At 39.0% G+C, this 15,154-nt stretch overlaps 1 protein-coding gene across 2 annotated transcripts in view; it reads right to left on the reverse strand.

The window, feature by feature from the left end:
• PARP8 (poly(ADP-ribose) polymerase family member 8) overlaps positions 1-15,154 on the reverse strand; it is a 122,008-nt gene that overhangs the window by 51,228 nt on the left and 55,626 nt on the right. For both annotated transcript variants that reach the window (XM_058043372.1, XM_058043371.1), the window contains exons 4-7: positions 10,096-10,185; positions 8,621-8,691; positions 6,168-6,245; positions 1,517-1,611 (exon numbers count right to left, since the gene is read on the reverse strand). In XM_058043372.1, coding sequence (XP_057899355.1) covers positions 1,517-1,611; positions 6,168-6,245; positions 8,621-8,691; positions 10,096-10,185 — 334 coding nt within the window. The remainder of the gene's footprint in view (positions 1-1,516; positions 1,612-6,167; positions 6,246-8,620; positions 8,692-10,095; positions 10,186-15,154) is intronic.

The raw sequence follows: 15,154 nt of genomic DNA on the forward strand, positions 1-15,154 counted from the left end.
GAAGCTCCCAGAGGTCCTCTGCTCATAAATGAATAAGCAACGTAAAGAGATCAGCTGCATGGATCACTTTCTCAGGGCTTTTGTGGGCAGATTTCTAAGGGCAGTGGTGAAAAGTGTGCAAATACAGAAACTTCGCTTTTGCATGTAAAACTGACTCTGTGACAGCAAAAGATTACTGAAAGGAGGGTCCACTGTCTAGGAAATATCCACTCTCAGTCAATACCCTTGTCAGACAAACTTGTCTCTTCTTAGAGAAGTGGAGCTGCACAAGGAGGATGAAAAGGAACACTTAAAGCTGTGGGGTGTATTTCCAAGAATTTGTAAATATTTTCAGCTGCAATAGAGTGGATAAAGCATTAAAGTTTTACACATGCCAAAAGCAGCCACAGGTACCAGTTTCTACTAGAGTGAGCCCAGGGGGACCACAGTGTTTCCAGTGAAACAGCTGATTCAATAAAATATATGCATTTAAGTTTTTGAAAGGTTACACATAATGTTTCCATTTTAGGAACTTGAAGGAATTTCATAGTTATCAGTTTAGCAAATACACATTTATCCATTTCCTAAACCTATATACAGCTATTCAGATTTCGATTCCTCAGGTTCTTTACGTGTGATAAATTTCCATTAATTTCAAAAGGTATAGTACACCACAGCTGTAGGTATGGTCTCTCTTCTTCTTACTTGGTTTGTATGACAGCTTCAGTGTTTTCCTTGCAATACAGGACAAGTCTGTTACATCCTACCTACCTATTGTTTTCATGGAATTATTAAGATTACATTTATGGAAATGAAGTTATAAACTACCTGATGCTTATTAAAATACATATGTGACATGCATATTCATATGTGCCCAACAGAATCAGTTTGTAATTACTCTTAGCAATTCACATCTCACCAAGGTTCTACTGCTTCCCTGTGTAGGGTACTTTAGATCCCCACAATCTGAAAATTTCCCTAATCTCTGATCAAATCCTAGCTTATTACTGTCTCTCTCATGATGACAATACAGAGTATTTGATCACTCATTCTACCTGCAAACAGCTTTTTTGAAGAAGAAAAACTGTTATTGTGTCTTCTCTCTCTCTTTTTCTTCTAGACTAGATAAATTCCTTCAGTTGTTCCCTAGGGAAAGTATTTATTAAATCTCTTACCCTTCCTCTTGTTCACCTCCAGGGCAAAATACAGAATATGACAGAAGAAGAGTTTAACAAGGGTTTAGAGAAATGTTGAATAGTAATTTACAACAAAACACAGCTGCCTGACTAGAACTGCAAGAGACAACTTTGTTTTAGAACAGGGCTGTTCTCAGCACAGCTACTTGCAACCATGCTGAACAGCAAAAGAACCCCCAAAAGCCCAGCACTGATGCTGGCTTGCGGTGCTTCCTCCTTTGTCACACAACATGCAGAGATGATCAGAAAAGACTTGTGCTTTGGCAGTCAGGGAAGGTCCATAGAGAACTCAAAGTCCAAAACATTCAAGGTTCCACAATACAGAAAGGCCAGTGCCATACCTGAGAGATACTGCATTAGGTCCATAGATCTCTCTCACTGCTGTTAAATCAGCCTCCAGCTGTGGGTGCTTGTGAAGTTCTCCATCATAGCTAACCTGTTGGGGAAAGAAAAATATCTTGGGAGTTCTGTATTTCATTTCTGGCGCCTGATTTAGACTATTTACTCTCTGTAAAATACACTGCATTAAGATTCTTTAATGCCACACTTAGAAAGACGAGTTGAAGCCCTGAGGCCACCTCATCTGCTAAAGCAGTAAGATTTTCAAAGCAGGCACCTTTGCCTTGAAGTGTTTTGAGGGTTGTCTTCCTGTTGGTGGGAAAAGAAGCTGCAAACGACTCATCCATCTGTCCTATTTTGTCCCAGGGTTTGTTCTTGTGTATTTTAAAAATGTTAAGTAGGGTAAGGACCAGATGTCCCCAGTTTTGTCATCCTAGTCCAACCACTACAGCACAAAGGTTTGCTCACTCTTGCTTTGTTGTCACACTCTCAAATATACTAGATACAGAATGGCTTGGGCACAAGAGAAGCATGAAACTATTTTCTATACCCCCACCTCAGCATCTAAATTACATTTTTAGGTTACTCACTGGCTACATTCTGCCCACCAGTGCAATAATATCAGATGAAAAAAGTAAAATTAAAAGAACACTTTCTCGTGTTAAGTATTACACCAGAGAAGGTATAAAGAACTATACATCTAAACACCAACCCCTCCCTTTTTTTTTTTCAAACTCTACATGAAAAATGGAGAAAGTTATCTTTGTGCTTATAACAAAAAGCAAAACTTGTGAAATGGTTTGGTTGGACTGTATTTAGTCAAAATAATTAATATCCTTCTACCTTCTACAAGGTCCAAAATACCTCTTTGGGCATGTAACAATCTATTCATCATCTGTCTATTATTACCTTCTTCTCAAGCAAAATCATCCTGATAGTGTGAACTTAAATCTATGTCTTTAGAACAATTAGAATGACAGTAATTCCATAGAAGTCAATGAACTCCCTAGATTTGAACAGATTCAGAAATGAGCGTAGGATTTGGTCTGTAGCGTTGACAAATTCAGAAAGCAAAGCAGCAGAATGCAATTTATCCCTTTAGACCCACACACTATATATATAAACTTATATAGGAATCCTGCAGAGAATTCTTGCGATTGCAGAGCCACACCCACATGCAGTACTATTTCTTCCATTTGTACACCCAAATCTATAGGAAATCAGTTCTATGACACTCTCAGCTCTGATACTTAGGGATGTGCTTTTCAATTTAATTAAATGTCAGTAGTATTCAAATAATAATCAGATGATCACCTTTTTACATTTGAAAATCAGCAGAGAGCAATTTGATTAGACTTAGACCTAGAATTCTTTAAGTATAAGGCACAAAATTCATCAGTATGGAACGGACATGTATTTGTCAGAGATATAAATGTTATCCATAACTAAAAAAGTATCCTTCTTTGGTTTGGGCAGGCATGTCAAAACAATTTTCCAAGTAGAAGAGCACGGGAAGAAAATTGCAATTTTTTTCACTTTAGGTAGGGGGAAACCAATCCTTTTTCCATGCTCATTACTCAAAGAAGAATTCTTTAAAGATGCGTAAATAATTGCTGTCCTGCTTCCAAAGAAAGCACAGCAATCATTTCACAAATCGTAGCAGTGGTGCACTTGCCACCTTTGTTGGTCCTAAACCAGATTTTTAAATCAGTCTTATGTTTCAATAATAGTAAAATACAAAAGTAACATGATGCAGAACACCATACTGCTTAAAATAATGTTTTTCTAATCTATTTTCTCATGGCAAGAGGCTATGAACTCAAAAAGGAAATAAAACACTGTTCTGGCAAATTTTTTAAGACCACAGTATGGTATCTCCCACCCCTGAACTAGTGCCACAGACATATTGATGTACACAGAGGAGGCTGTCAGGGTTTTGTATTTCTGCATTTTCAAGTATGTCCTGTGGCAGAAGCACAACAGACACACAGAGAGCGAGCCAAAGGCAGTAGTATTTCTGTTTTCATGTCCTGTTCTTTTTTGCAAATGTAGAAGATAGTGATTCAAAGAAAGAATTAGCAGAGTTGCAGAAAACGTGAATATAAAAGCTAAAAAAATCTGGTAACTCTGCTGTGACTGAAAGGTCTATGTTCAGAAAGTCTCTGTTTTTTATCTAAGACCTTATTCAGATTATTTTACAAAAGGTTGCTTTTTAGAAGGAGATTAAGCGATTTACAAACCTAAATCCCATTGAAAATCAATAGGCCTTAGACTATTGAACCACTTAGCTACTTTAAAGTATTTATCCACTAAATCCTTAGGGAGGATTACAAGCAGGTGCTTAGGAAGTGGATACAAACATTTAATTTACAAGCAAAAGGTTGCATCTTCTTTACACTGCTCATCAAATGCCACACGCCATCTTCCATGGGCCTTGTTCCATCCGCAGCAGCTCTCCTGCCTTTCCAGCTGCAGCCACTTAGAAATGCTGAGAATTATCCTGATCTCCATCCTTCCCAACTGTACTGCACACAATTACACTGTCATCTCTCCCTTCTATTTGTTACAGTCAGTATTTCTGCCCCCTCTCTCTCTGTGGGCACTTCTCTCAAAGGAAGGAGCCTGTCTTGTTTGCTCCCCACGTATATGGTCGAATCTTTTGTCTACCCAATACACCTGGTGCTCACTTGATAACTCCTACAATCCCTCTGCTTGAAAAAGGACTGTTCTTTTTTGTCTTTCAAGGAACTTTGCTCATTACCTGATTTCCTATTTATTTTCTGAGTCCTCAGTGTTATTTTTTAACTCCAAATGTCTTCATTAGACTTTTATCTTTTTGACCATGAAATTTTAAATTAGACATGTCTTTTTTTCCTCTTTTTAAATACACTTTCTGTGAGGCCTTTTTTATTTTCTTGTTCACTGTATTTTGTTTATGGATACTTTATATTCAAAACAGTAATAATCAACTGATATTTTATTTTTATTGCAGACCTGATTTTCTTTTTTGCCATTCCTTCCATTAAATGTATTACCTCCTAGTGAAGACAATGCAATATAATCTAGTTTCCATTTTAATATCAGGCACTTAAATTCTAACCAGTCTTGTCGATTACACAGGTCTTTTATGGCTTGCAAAATGCTGTACTGCTATCTGTGTTCGTATCTCACAGGCAGTGCTAATATTTATTAATCCATCTGGGCGCTGCCAGGCATCCTTCACCAAATGTATCAGCCCTGGTTCAAGAAATAAGCACTCCCAGCTGTTTTCTGCCTTTTCCTTCATCTTGAGGTTACTGCCCTTCCTTCAGAGTTGAAAAATGAAGCGAGTACACACAACTCATCACTACAGGACAAGATCAGAAGCTTTTTCCTCTCAGGCAGATTAAAATAAAACGTCTCTCTTTGCAGTGAATTATGTGTATGGTCCTCCCCAGCACTCCCCAGCATGGGGCTGTAGGAGTCAGCAGCTGAAGGGAGGCAATTCCTGCAGTCATTTCTAAAGCGAACACGAGTCAATTCCCCGTGTTGGCTATTTCAAACAATGAAAATAAATCGTTTCAGTTCAAGCTTCAATATAACTTTTAATAGCTTTTCAGGGGCATGGCGTTTGTTTGCTTGATTGTTTGTTTGTTTGTGGGGCTTTGTTGGTTTGGTTTTTTTGAACTGTACAGCACCTCAACATGAATTTTGTGTGCTAGCCCCAGCGCACTGTTGGCTCTGCAGGAGAGGAGGCTCAGCGACGTCCTGCCCATCAGCATCCCACGCTCTCTGCACCGACCCACCCCGCTGGCACGGCTGCCGTGATCCTGCAGCCTTGGCTCTGCACCCAGTGCACGGATGGCTTCAGCCTCAAGGCTGAGGTAAGGGACAACCTTCACCCACAGCGACTGTAATTCACTAAAGCGCTCATCGAAATAAACAGTTCTAATAAACATCAGCGAGGAATGACTCCTTGGGGCAACATTGAGGCTAAAAAACAAGAGAAATCTGAATAAAGAGATTAGCAGTGCAAAGCACACTGCAAAAGAAAAAGGCATGAAAAGATTTTATTGCCCAATACACAAGAGAATGTAAGAATTAATTCTGCTGAGGGAATAAGAAGGAAAGACACAGAGCAGTGCAATCATCTAAAATATGCAGCATTTTTCAAGGTGAATTTTACTCTAGAGCTCAGAAAAAGAATGGACTATTGCCTAGACCTAAATTGTTTTGTAATAATGATTTTCACCATAAAAATGCAGCGCTCTTTACTTTAAAAAATGGCCATTCTCCAGAAAGGAAACAGATCTGGATCCAGTCTGACTTCCCATTTGTATTAATAATGGGGTGAAAGCGGTTACAGAGTCAGTTATCTGCTTCCTGGAAGTAAGCAAGTAGCTTCTACTTTCAAGCTTTCTGAGGGTATTTGCTTTTTCCATTTTTATAGCTTTGCAAAAGCAAGTAATGTTATTTTGAAAATGTTGCAATTATAACTTTGAACACATTCAATATTTATGCCATAAAATGCTATGTTTTGTACATACATACACATGCCGCTCTACTCAACACTGAAAAAACATAAGAAAATAAATAACATAAATTTATGGAATGGGCATAAGAACTCTCAAATATTACTTTCCTGGAACTTGTGCAAAAAATTTCCTGCATTACCTGTCCTCCATAATAAAATTCCTCAGAGTCATTATCTCCTTCAGAGTCTTCTTCAACTGTGCTGCTGTGTCGTGACTCCTTAATGGAAAAGGAAAGTTAACAATGATAGAAACAATATGTTGACCTTGCATGTACAGATCTAAATGTAACTAGAGGAATTATGCTTTTATGAATAAGCCCACAGCATCCTTTCTTAAGAGATCTTTTAGTATAATTTTTCCAGAGGACCCATTTTAAGAATAACGAAATATCACATGAAAAAAGCACCTAATACAGGGTACATAAAAACACTTTGAATATATGTTGGAGAAATAATACTTCTGTGGTTAGAAACACAGCATGGTATTTTAAAGGACTGGATAATTCAGCAGACTTTGTGGGGATACTTCACTCTGTGCTTTTGCTAAACAAAGCCTAACTTTCTCATCAAGGCTGGTTCTGGACATAGATCTTTTGGTGTGTCAGCAACCTACTACAACTTTATTTTACTTTATTCTCATAATTAAACCCTACTAGTTTCAGGAAACAAGTCCAAACATGGAATATCTTATGGTTCCTTCTGTGAAAACCTGACACACTGCTGCTTAATTATTATTTTTAACAGAAGTTCCATCCTGGTGCAGGGAAAGTTTCAAACTTAATTTTCTGAGTAGCTCTTCTCTGAAACAGTGAAAAGTAAGGATTAGAGAGTCCTATGCTTACCTAAGTAAAGCCTGCTCCAAATAGGCTGCTGTGTGAATAATATCAAGTAAGCTGAACTGATCCTGGTACTGACTGCAACTCAGCATGAGATAAAATGTTATATTCTGTTTCCCACCACTAGAACCTTTACTTATAACTATAAAATTGCTTGAGAGAGTAATTCTTGTTTCCCACAATGCACGTGTTATTTCTAGGCCCTATGGTGACTAGTAGCCCCCAAAGAACACCTAGTTAAATCATCATTCTTCACTTCAACCTGAAAATAATGCATTCAACCCCTTTTTTCTTACTCATGTTCTACACAGACACACCATAATGGAATAGAAATCAGAAACATGAATCAAAAAAGCAGAAGTTACCCTTAAATTCCACATCCATAAACGTCAGTAGGCATACACACTTATCACCAATTTCTGTGGTCAGATATTGTAATCCCATTTACTACCTCTGCCTCTAAATTCCTGCTCTATTCACTGTATGTATACATACAGTGCAAAGGTATATTCACCCAATCTCATGGCAATTTCTGTCAAGACATGAAAAATAATTTCTGCTTCTACTTCACTGAAAGTAGACAAAAAAACTTTAAGTCTTCTTTGTTTTATACCAAAATTACTTCAGAGGGAAGTATGTTTCAAAACAGAAATCAACTGAACAAAAATTCCACACAGAACTCTCACATTAGAATAGTGACAAGCCCATCATGTCCTAACCAAACCTTGAACTGTCTAGCCAACAGAAATCACCAGTGTTAAGAGATTCTTTTATAAATGTGTTTTTCTCAGTACTTTCACATTTAAGTACCCTCATTCAACTAGAAACAAAATAGAAGCTCAAACTCAGTCCCACAGAAGCTAACTATATTTCAGGCTTTTAAGGAAATGGGTAAATTCTTCCCACACTTGTTTTTCTTATGTTCACAGAGCATACAATGAATACAACGATGAGGCAGAATAAGCAAAGTATTTTCAGTGCAGCTTTTCATGTCAAATGACATTTCATTTACTAAAAAACCCGATACACATAGCACCCAGGCATGCTCACCTCCCATTTCCAGGCTAAGAAAGTCAGCACCCACCCTTACCAAGGGAAGACTTTAGGTCAAGCACCTGAAGCCCTGAAACGCCCAACCCCTCACCTGAGGCAGGAGCACTTGGGTGCCTTCTCTGAGGCCATGACACGGCCAAGCCCCAAGTGTGGGTTTCCCCTTTGTGCCTCTTCTTCCTCAGTGAGACTGGCCAGAGAGCTGTGCGAGAGGCACAGGGCAAATGCCACCATGCCTGGAAGACTTAACACTCAAGACTCTGCTCGTGGTGAGAAGAGTCCTACAGAGGTCTAGAGTCTGCAGTGGGATTGCTGGGGGATATTTGAAGGAGCACTCAGGAGGAAGTAACTGAGATGTGGTCTTATGTGCCAGAGTAGGGTAAAAGGTAATGGAATCACTATCCACCTTTCCAGGACAGGTGTATATTTAGGGCCAAAAGAGTCTATAACACTGTTGGACAAAAAAATTAAACACCAAAAACATATTTCCTAGGATAGAAGGAGAATCTCTATCCCAACTAAGTGAATCGCTGGTTAATCCATTTATGAAACCCAGAGAAATATGGTAACATTCCAAAACATGTAAACATGCACAGATTGAACAAGCACATTTTGATAGGAAGTCTATGCTAAATATTCATATTCAATTATTTTCTTTTGTTCCTTAAAATAATTTCTGTTTAAATATACATACAAGAAATACATACCTCTCCATTCTCCCTCTGTAATTTTGACTTTATGGATAAGCAATAGTTGACATCATTGGTTTTTCTTAATTCTTGAAAAAAGAAAAAAGGAAAACAAGGAACATATGTGTGGGAAAAAAAGTGAAAATAGTTTTGCATATGCAGACTAGGAATCCTTAGTTGCAGTAGTAGAGTAATTAAGGAACAAAAAGTTACAGATACGAAATGCATCAAAGAGTTCACAATGCAACAGTCTAAAATTAGGAAGCCTCTACTTCCCAGAAGACTTTTTTAAAGTGTGAATAGAAACTCAGCTGATCCATATAGGATTTTTGTTTTTCCCAATTCGTGATTTACAATTTAGTGTCATTCATTAATTTAATATAATTTATAAAAGAATGAGAAATCAAACCCCTCAGGAAAACAAAACCTTCTATATAAAAGATAGGTTTTTACTGTATTGTAAATTACAGGCTTAATTTCTATTCAAAGTAAAGAAATATTTGCAAGTAAAATTTATCACAAATTTCTGATGATAATAGCAAGATTGTGTTTGTGTGCCCCTGCAATAACTTCAGTAGATTATTCTTGATTTACATCAGTATTAATGAGATAGAGAGTGAAGATCATACTGGTCCCACAGTAGAATTCAAAATAATTCTCTTTTATGCAAAAAATGTCCTAAATAATAATAGTAGTAGTAATAATAATAATAATAATAATAATAATAATAATAATAATAATAATAATAATAATAATAATAATAATAATAATAATAATAATGATAATGATACAAAGTCGTGTTCCTATCTGAAGACCTGCCAGAATTAAGAGTGCTCTTGCAGTTTATTCTGCACCCTGAAATAATCAGAGAATTTGTCTGCTAGAATCTAAACTGCCTTCATGAAGTGTGTTCACAAATCTTTATTAAATACAATAAAAATGTGTCTGTATGTCTGACAAGCATACCCTTTCATGTATCAAGGCATGTACCCTTTCATGTACCTTTTTGAAAATAAGGAAATAATTTATAATGAGAAGGCCCCCAAAATCATTGGGAAAAAACAAAAATTTTTTCTATAGTGGAATTTAGCTGAACGATTTCCTGAAGTAATTCACCAGAGGCAGTAGCAGTTACAGACTGTTTCATCTGCAGTGGTGAAGATTTAGTGAAGCTTTAAGCAAGTGATCATGAAAACTCATAATTGGAAAGTATTCAGCATCTCTAGCTGTATTCAAGGGGAATTGCTCTCGCACAGGCTGCAAGACATTAAAAGCAAAAAATACATTCTGCACACAATTGTAGTGATCCCCAGAAGAAATATTTTCATTTCTTCTATTCTAAAATGTTGGACAACTTACTAGAACAAGCCCAGAGAAAACAGCAAACTGTACAGCTGAACCCTTTAACATCATATCTCCCTCTACGTTCAGACAACATCTTTGCTTTCCTCCAAAATTATGAATTTGATAAAACTCCATAGATATAGGATTACCTGTAGCAATTTGGTGGAAAATTACTGGAATTGGCTCTGTTGTAACTAACACATCTTCATCGTTATCAGAACTGGAAACATAAGTGTTATCTACAAAAGAAAAACACTTTGCATGGTGAAGTTCCATTGTGTTTTGTTAGCCCCTTCCAATGTTTCCTATCCCAGATTTTTGTCACAAGGAACCACTCCCCAGATGCTTAGGGAAGCTGAGCACTACCACCTTCCTGGTGTGTTTGGATTTAATCCCTTGAAATTGTTAACAAAAAGAAAAATATTATAAGTACAGGAGATTCAGACCCAAACTTTATAAAGCAAAACTATAGAGTGTGATGTCATGGCTTTTGTGAATCACACCAAACTCTGCTCTGAACCAACCCATAAGGCTTAGGGTGGCCAACTTTTCCCAAAATTAATACTTGTTCTATGGTTTTTGCTATGTCTGACACCAAAACTCAAGCTAGATCTAATAAGCAGAGTGAAAGCTGCACTGAGAGCTGGGTGTTAACAGCCAATTATGCCAAATACCTGTGCCTCATTTTGCCTAGTCTCATAAAGGTAATTTGAAGTGTCTTCAAATCGGTGGATAACCTTTCTTCACCCTGATTCAGGGAGAACAGAAATCCCTCCCACCTAACCCAAACATTGGTATGTATTAATATTATAACTATTTCACCAAATTTTCTTTTAAAATGTAGGGATTAGACCAAGGAATGTGTCTGGTTTGGGTTTGGTTTTTTTTTTTTTTTTTTGTTTTTTTTTTTTTTTTGGTTTCTTTTTTCTCTTTCCAACTTAATGTTTCCTAACAAACACCAAGAAGCAGCGGGGTCTTCTGTACTGTCTGCAGGAGCTAATTTTGTATGTATTGCTGAAGTGGTTATGAAAGTAACGATACTTTGTTTTCTAATGGTCTGGGCTGAATTGAAACCGATGCTCTAGAGCAAAAAGGCCAACAATTAGGATAATCACAGATAAAGTGACTTACGTATTATAATTTTAAACACTTGTGTCCCACACCAGCAACGTGTACGAAATCACACGCAATTTTAGGCATACTGCTGCAGCCCAAAAGCTTTTGAGTGCTCCCAGTGAAATGTTGCAGGTGTTAACATTAACTGGGAGCAAAGCATTCTAATATAATCCTTTGTATCACAGCAGCTCTTGGCCACCTTTCTCAAGAGGGAGCAGGGGGCTGCGGCCATTCCTCGCACGGTGCGCCAGGCCGGGCAGGGCAGCAGCTACACCCCACGCACAGATGGGTTTTCCTGGCTGCCACTGCAAAACAGCCTTTCTGCCACACTCACACACATCCGCCAGCTCTGACCCTGCCCCACACCTTCGCCTGCTCCCACGCCTGTGCTGTCCAGCGAGGCAATCCGAGGCATCTGGGGCTGGCTCCACACACACAGGCGGTGTGCAGGCAATGCTGCAGGAGGCCAACACCACTGAGGCCCAAGGCCTGCACTCCTGTGGGCGCAGCAAAACATCTGGGGCTGCTCAGCTACACACTGGCCACGGGGGCATGTTTTACAGCCATGGCACCGTGTGAACAAAGCGGGGTCCCTTGTGTCAGCATTCATTCCTTCTCCCACTTCTGCCCATTGGCAGCAGGGGCTGTGAGCTACAGCCACAGGACAGCTGCAGCTTGCCCTCTGCAAGAAGCCCTGCCGTGACTCTGTTTGCATTCTCCATCTCGTCACCATCACGTCCGTGTCCACCTTGCACATACCACACAAGTACATCTGTTTCCCAGTTTTGGGAGTGTAAGTTACTGCTATAGAGTCTAATGAGCTGAGATAACCGAGGCCATCATTTAGCTCTAAAAAGACCTAACACCACATACATGGAAGGGAGAGTGGGAATTGTTATGAACAAAAACTCGGTTAATATTTTTTTATGAGAAAAAGTTTCAAAAAGGCAGCCAGACCACTGGCTCTGCCCAAGTTCTGTGTGTTTTGTTATTGTAATCACGGGTCGTTGTCGTTAATGGTTGTTTTTGTATTAGTAAAAGCCCTGGCCGGGGCGAGGTAATGGCCCTTCTCCTGGGTGGGGACCTTGCCTGAGGCTAAGTTGTACCTTTCCCAGAATAGTGAAGACACCTGAGGAGGTGGGGGGGGTTATGCAAAGTGACTCGCAAGACCAGAATGCTTTGTGAGACCCCCATCTCCAAACTCATGGAGAAACCCCAAAAACAACGAGCCACCTAAGAGTTGAGAGACTAGAGTGATGTCTGGACGTGAGGAACCGAGTGCTGAGCCTGCAGAGACGCGGAACACCTTCGGACCCTCTCGCCCTGACCATGGGAGTTGACCCCGGAGCTGAGACCAGGCCGACTGAGTGGGAAAAACTAACATCTGACACCATCTTATGGGATCAGGAGACCCAAGAAGGCTCCCAAGAGGATCTGATCCCCAGCTCTGCCCCTGGTGGACAGAGCTGCGCATATCCTCCTCCTCTCTCTCGCCGTGGGAGAGACGACGGACGCTGCAGACCCGTCGAGCCGCCCAATCCTGAGCTGATCACTTTTTAATAAAGGCATTACACAGGAGAAGAAGTCTCCTGGCCCTGTTTATTTCAGGAATCATTGTGCTACAGACTGTTGCTGTACAGAAAACTAGGAACAGAGTATGTTCTGTACAGAACAGACATACATATATGGAAAAGGACTGCTCAGCTACAGGTTTTATAGATTTTAACTGTATTTTTACATCCATTGTAATTTTTTCTTGGCAGCTGGATAACATGACTTTCACTGCCAAGCTGGTTTTTTTCTTTTGCTTTTCAGCAGCTATTTGGTTTTTTTTTTTTTTCTTCCATCGATATGATGAGACTTGAAATTAAGATAATGGCTTTGATTTGCTTTCTTCAACAACCTGTTTCTAACACTTGACACCTAGGACTACTTACCCTCTTCACTGGAGGACACAGTGTCTGGACCTAGCAGAGGAATGCAGCAAACTACGAGCTGCCAAACTGGTTCTCTCCATCTCTGCTGCAATGTCTAAAAAGGTGTGTAACCCACAAATCACTGGGATAAAAGACTATAGCAGTTCTACAAGTTTCTGTCAGCCAACACAAATCATTCTGAACATAAATTCATTAGCAAAATGCTTGCTGCACTGCTGGTTCCCACAGGAGTCATGATACACTCATGCAAGTGGGACTGCAGTCTACTCATGGATGTTATATTCTATAACTGCTCCTTAGAAGGATTATTTTCTCCAGTTGTGTCAATGTTATGAGAAAATTGTTACAGTGATACTTTGCTGAAACTGTTATTACCTGGCTCTAAACTTTTCAGTTATGTTTTCACAACTCCAGCAATGGATATGTAACTCTCAGACATTACTGTCCCAACACTATTACCGTTAAGTCCTCAGTCTGACTTTGTGAGCACATTTTTAGCTTTCACTCTTAAATATGAAACATTCAAATACCTTCCATTATTGAAAGTTGTCACGTCACATTACGGTTTCCATAGGTACAATTTAAAACCCAGCTGCTTCTTTCTGATGCTTCAATAAGTAATTCAGCAACAGCTACACACTGTTGTCAGTACCAAAGTGGTGACGCTGCATACATTACAGCAAAGCAGGCTGTGGGAGTATGTATACTACCCAAGCTCTTCATTTAGTATCCAAATTTACTTTTGGTCGTAGCATTTTAGCTGAATTGCATCAATTGCATCATGGCCTAATGTCACCTACTTTCATATTTTTATTGCACACATTAGCAATTTATCAGATGATCAACTCTGGCAGTCTTGTCTTGGATTTACAAATCTGATCCACTCTGTACTACACAGTCTTAATCTACACAGGATAAAAGTTTGCTGTGGCAATGCACTAATGGACTTAAACCTTAATCTGTAAAGGTTTATCCTGTGAGAAATTTAATTTGAGAGCACATGCTGCTCTGAACTCTATCACCTTGCAGCAGTACTTGAAGAACACCTTCCAGCTGAGGACATCAGCACAGAGCTTCCCAGACTTGACACCATCACACCCTGATATATCCCTGAAACCTTCCTTAAAACACGTGTCAGAGAAGGAAGACACAGTCAGCAATAACATTAGGTTAGAAATTTAGGACAAAAAAAGGTGACAAATAATTGGGCTCACTGAGTCAAAATGAGTTTTTTTATGATCAAAGCTGCAAAATGGCAGAAAGTCCTTATTGCTCCCAACACACTGAACATCTCATCATCATAAAGCACACATATATCCTGCAAAAGCTTGAGATGTGAATGAAGTCAGCTCTTCTAAAGGCCTGAAGGGCTGGATTTTAATCAGTAAACATGCACTGATTTACTCTCTGCTCCAAACTAACTACAGTGTGAAATGTTCAATTGCTATCTGCCTTTAAAATACAGGGCGTGATGGCACAGAATATTCATCAGGTTTTAGGGACACTAAAGTCACTCAAGCTTGTTGGCTATCAGGACATGCTGCAAATAACACTCAGAAGGAAATTCTGAGGTCTATCAGACAGAAGAGTTGGCCAGGAAATGAGCTCCCATGTGCTGTGCAAGTAACTGTTGCTGTTTCAGTGGTTCAGCTTACCATTTACTTAGAAGTTCCCAGAGGTCAAATTTTGTGATATTTAATGGAAGAAACTGTTAATAACACACAGTGAAGATTTTTTTCAACTATTTGTCCCTCTGTTCATTGTCAGCTCAATGCAGTAAACTGTAAATCCATTTATCACTGGTATGACTGCGCATTTTATGAATCTCAGTTTCTCCCATTTCTAAATGTTGAACAGACTAATAATATTCCCCTCCACAGTTTTTACTGGTAAGAAAAATAAATCTAATAGAGGTTTTAGCATTCTTTCACAGAATCCATTTATTTGGCACCACTGTTGATTTCTTTGTCCATCTGCTTCAAACACTGGTGTTTTGATGAGACATAATCTGCTGCTTATCAGTGAAGAAGATCAAAGTCACACTTTTTTTAGAGTTTCTAAAAGAAACAATACTTCTTTGAGAAACATTTCAGAAAAGCGACAGATAAAGATCAAAAAAGGCCAGAGGGTTTCATATAATTCACGATACTTACAG

The sequence above is a fragment of the Melospiza georgiana genome, chromosome Z, assembly GCF_028018845.1.
Source record: "Melospiza georgiana isolate bMelGeo1 chromosome Z, bMelGeo1.pri, whole genome shotgun sequence".
In the NCBI taxonomy this organism is placed as follows: domain Eukaryota; kingdom Metazoa; phylum Chordata; class Aves; order Passeriformes; family Passerellidae; genus Melospiza; species Melospiza georgiana.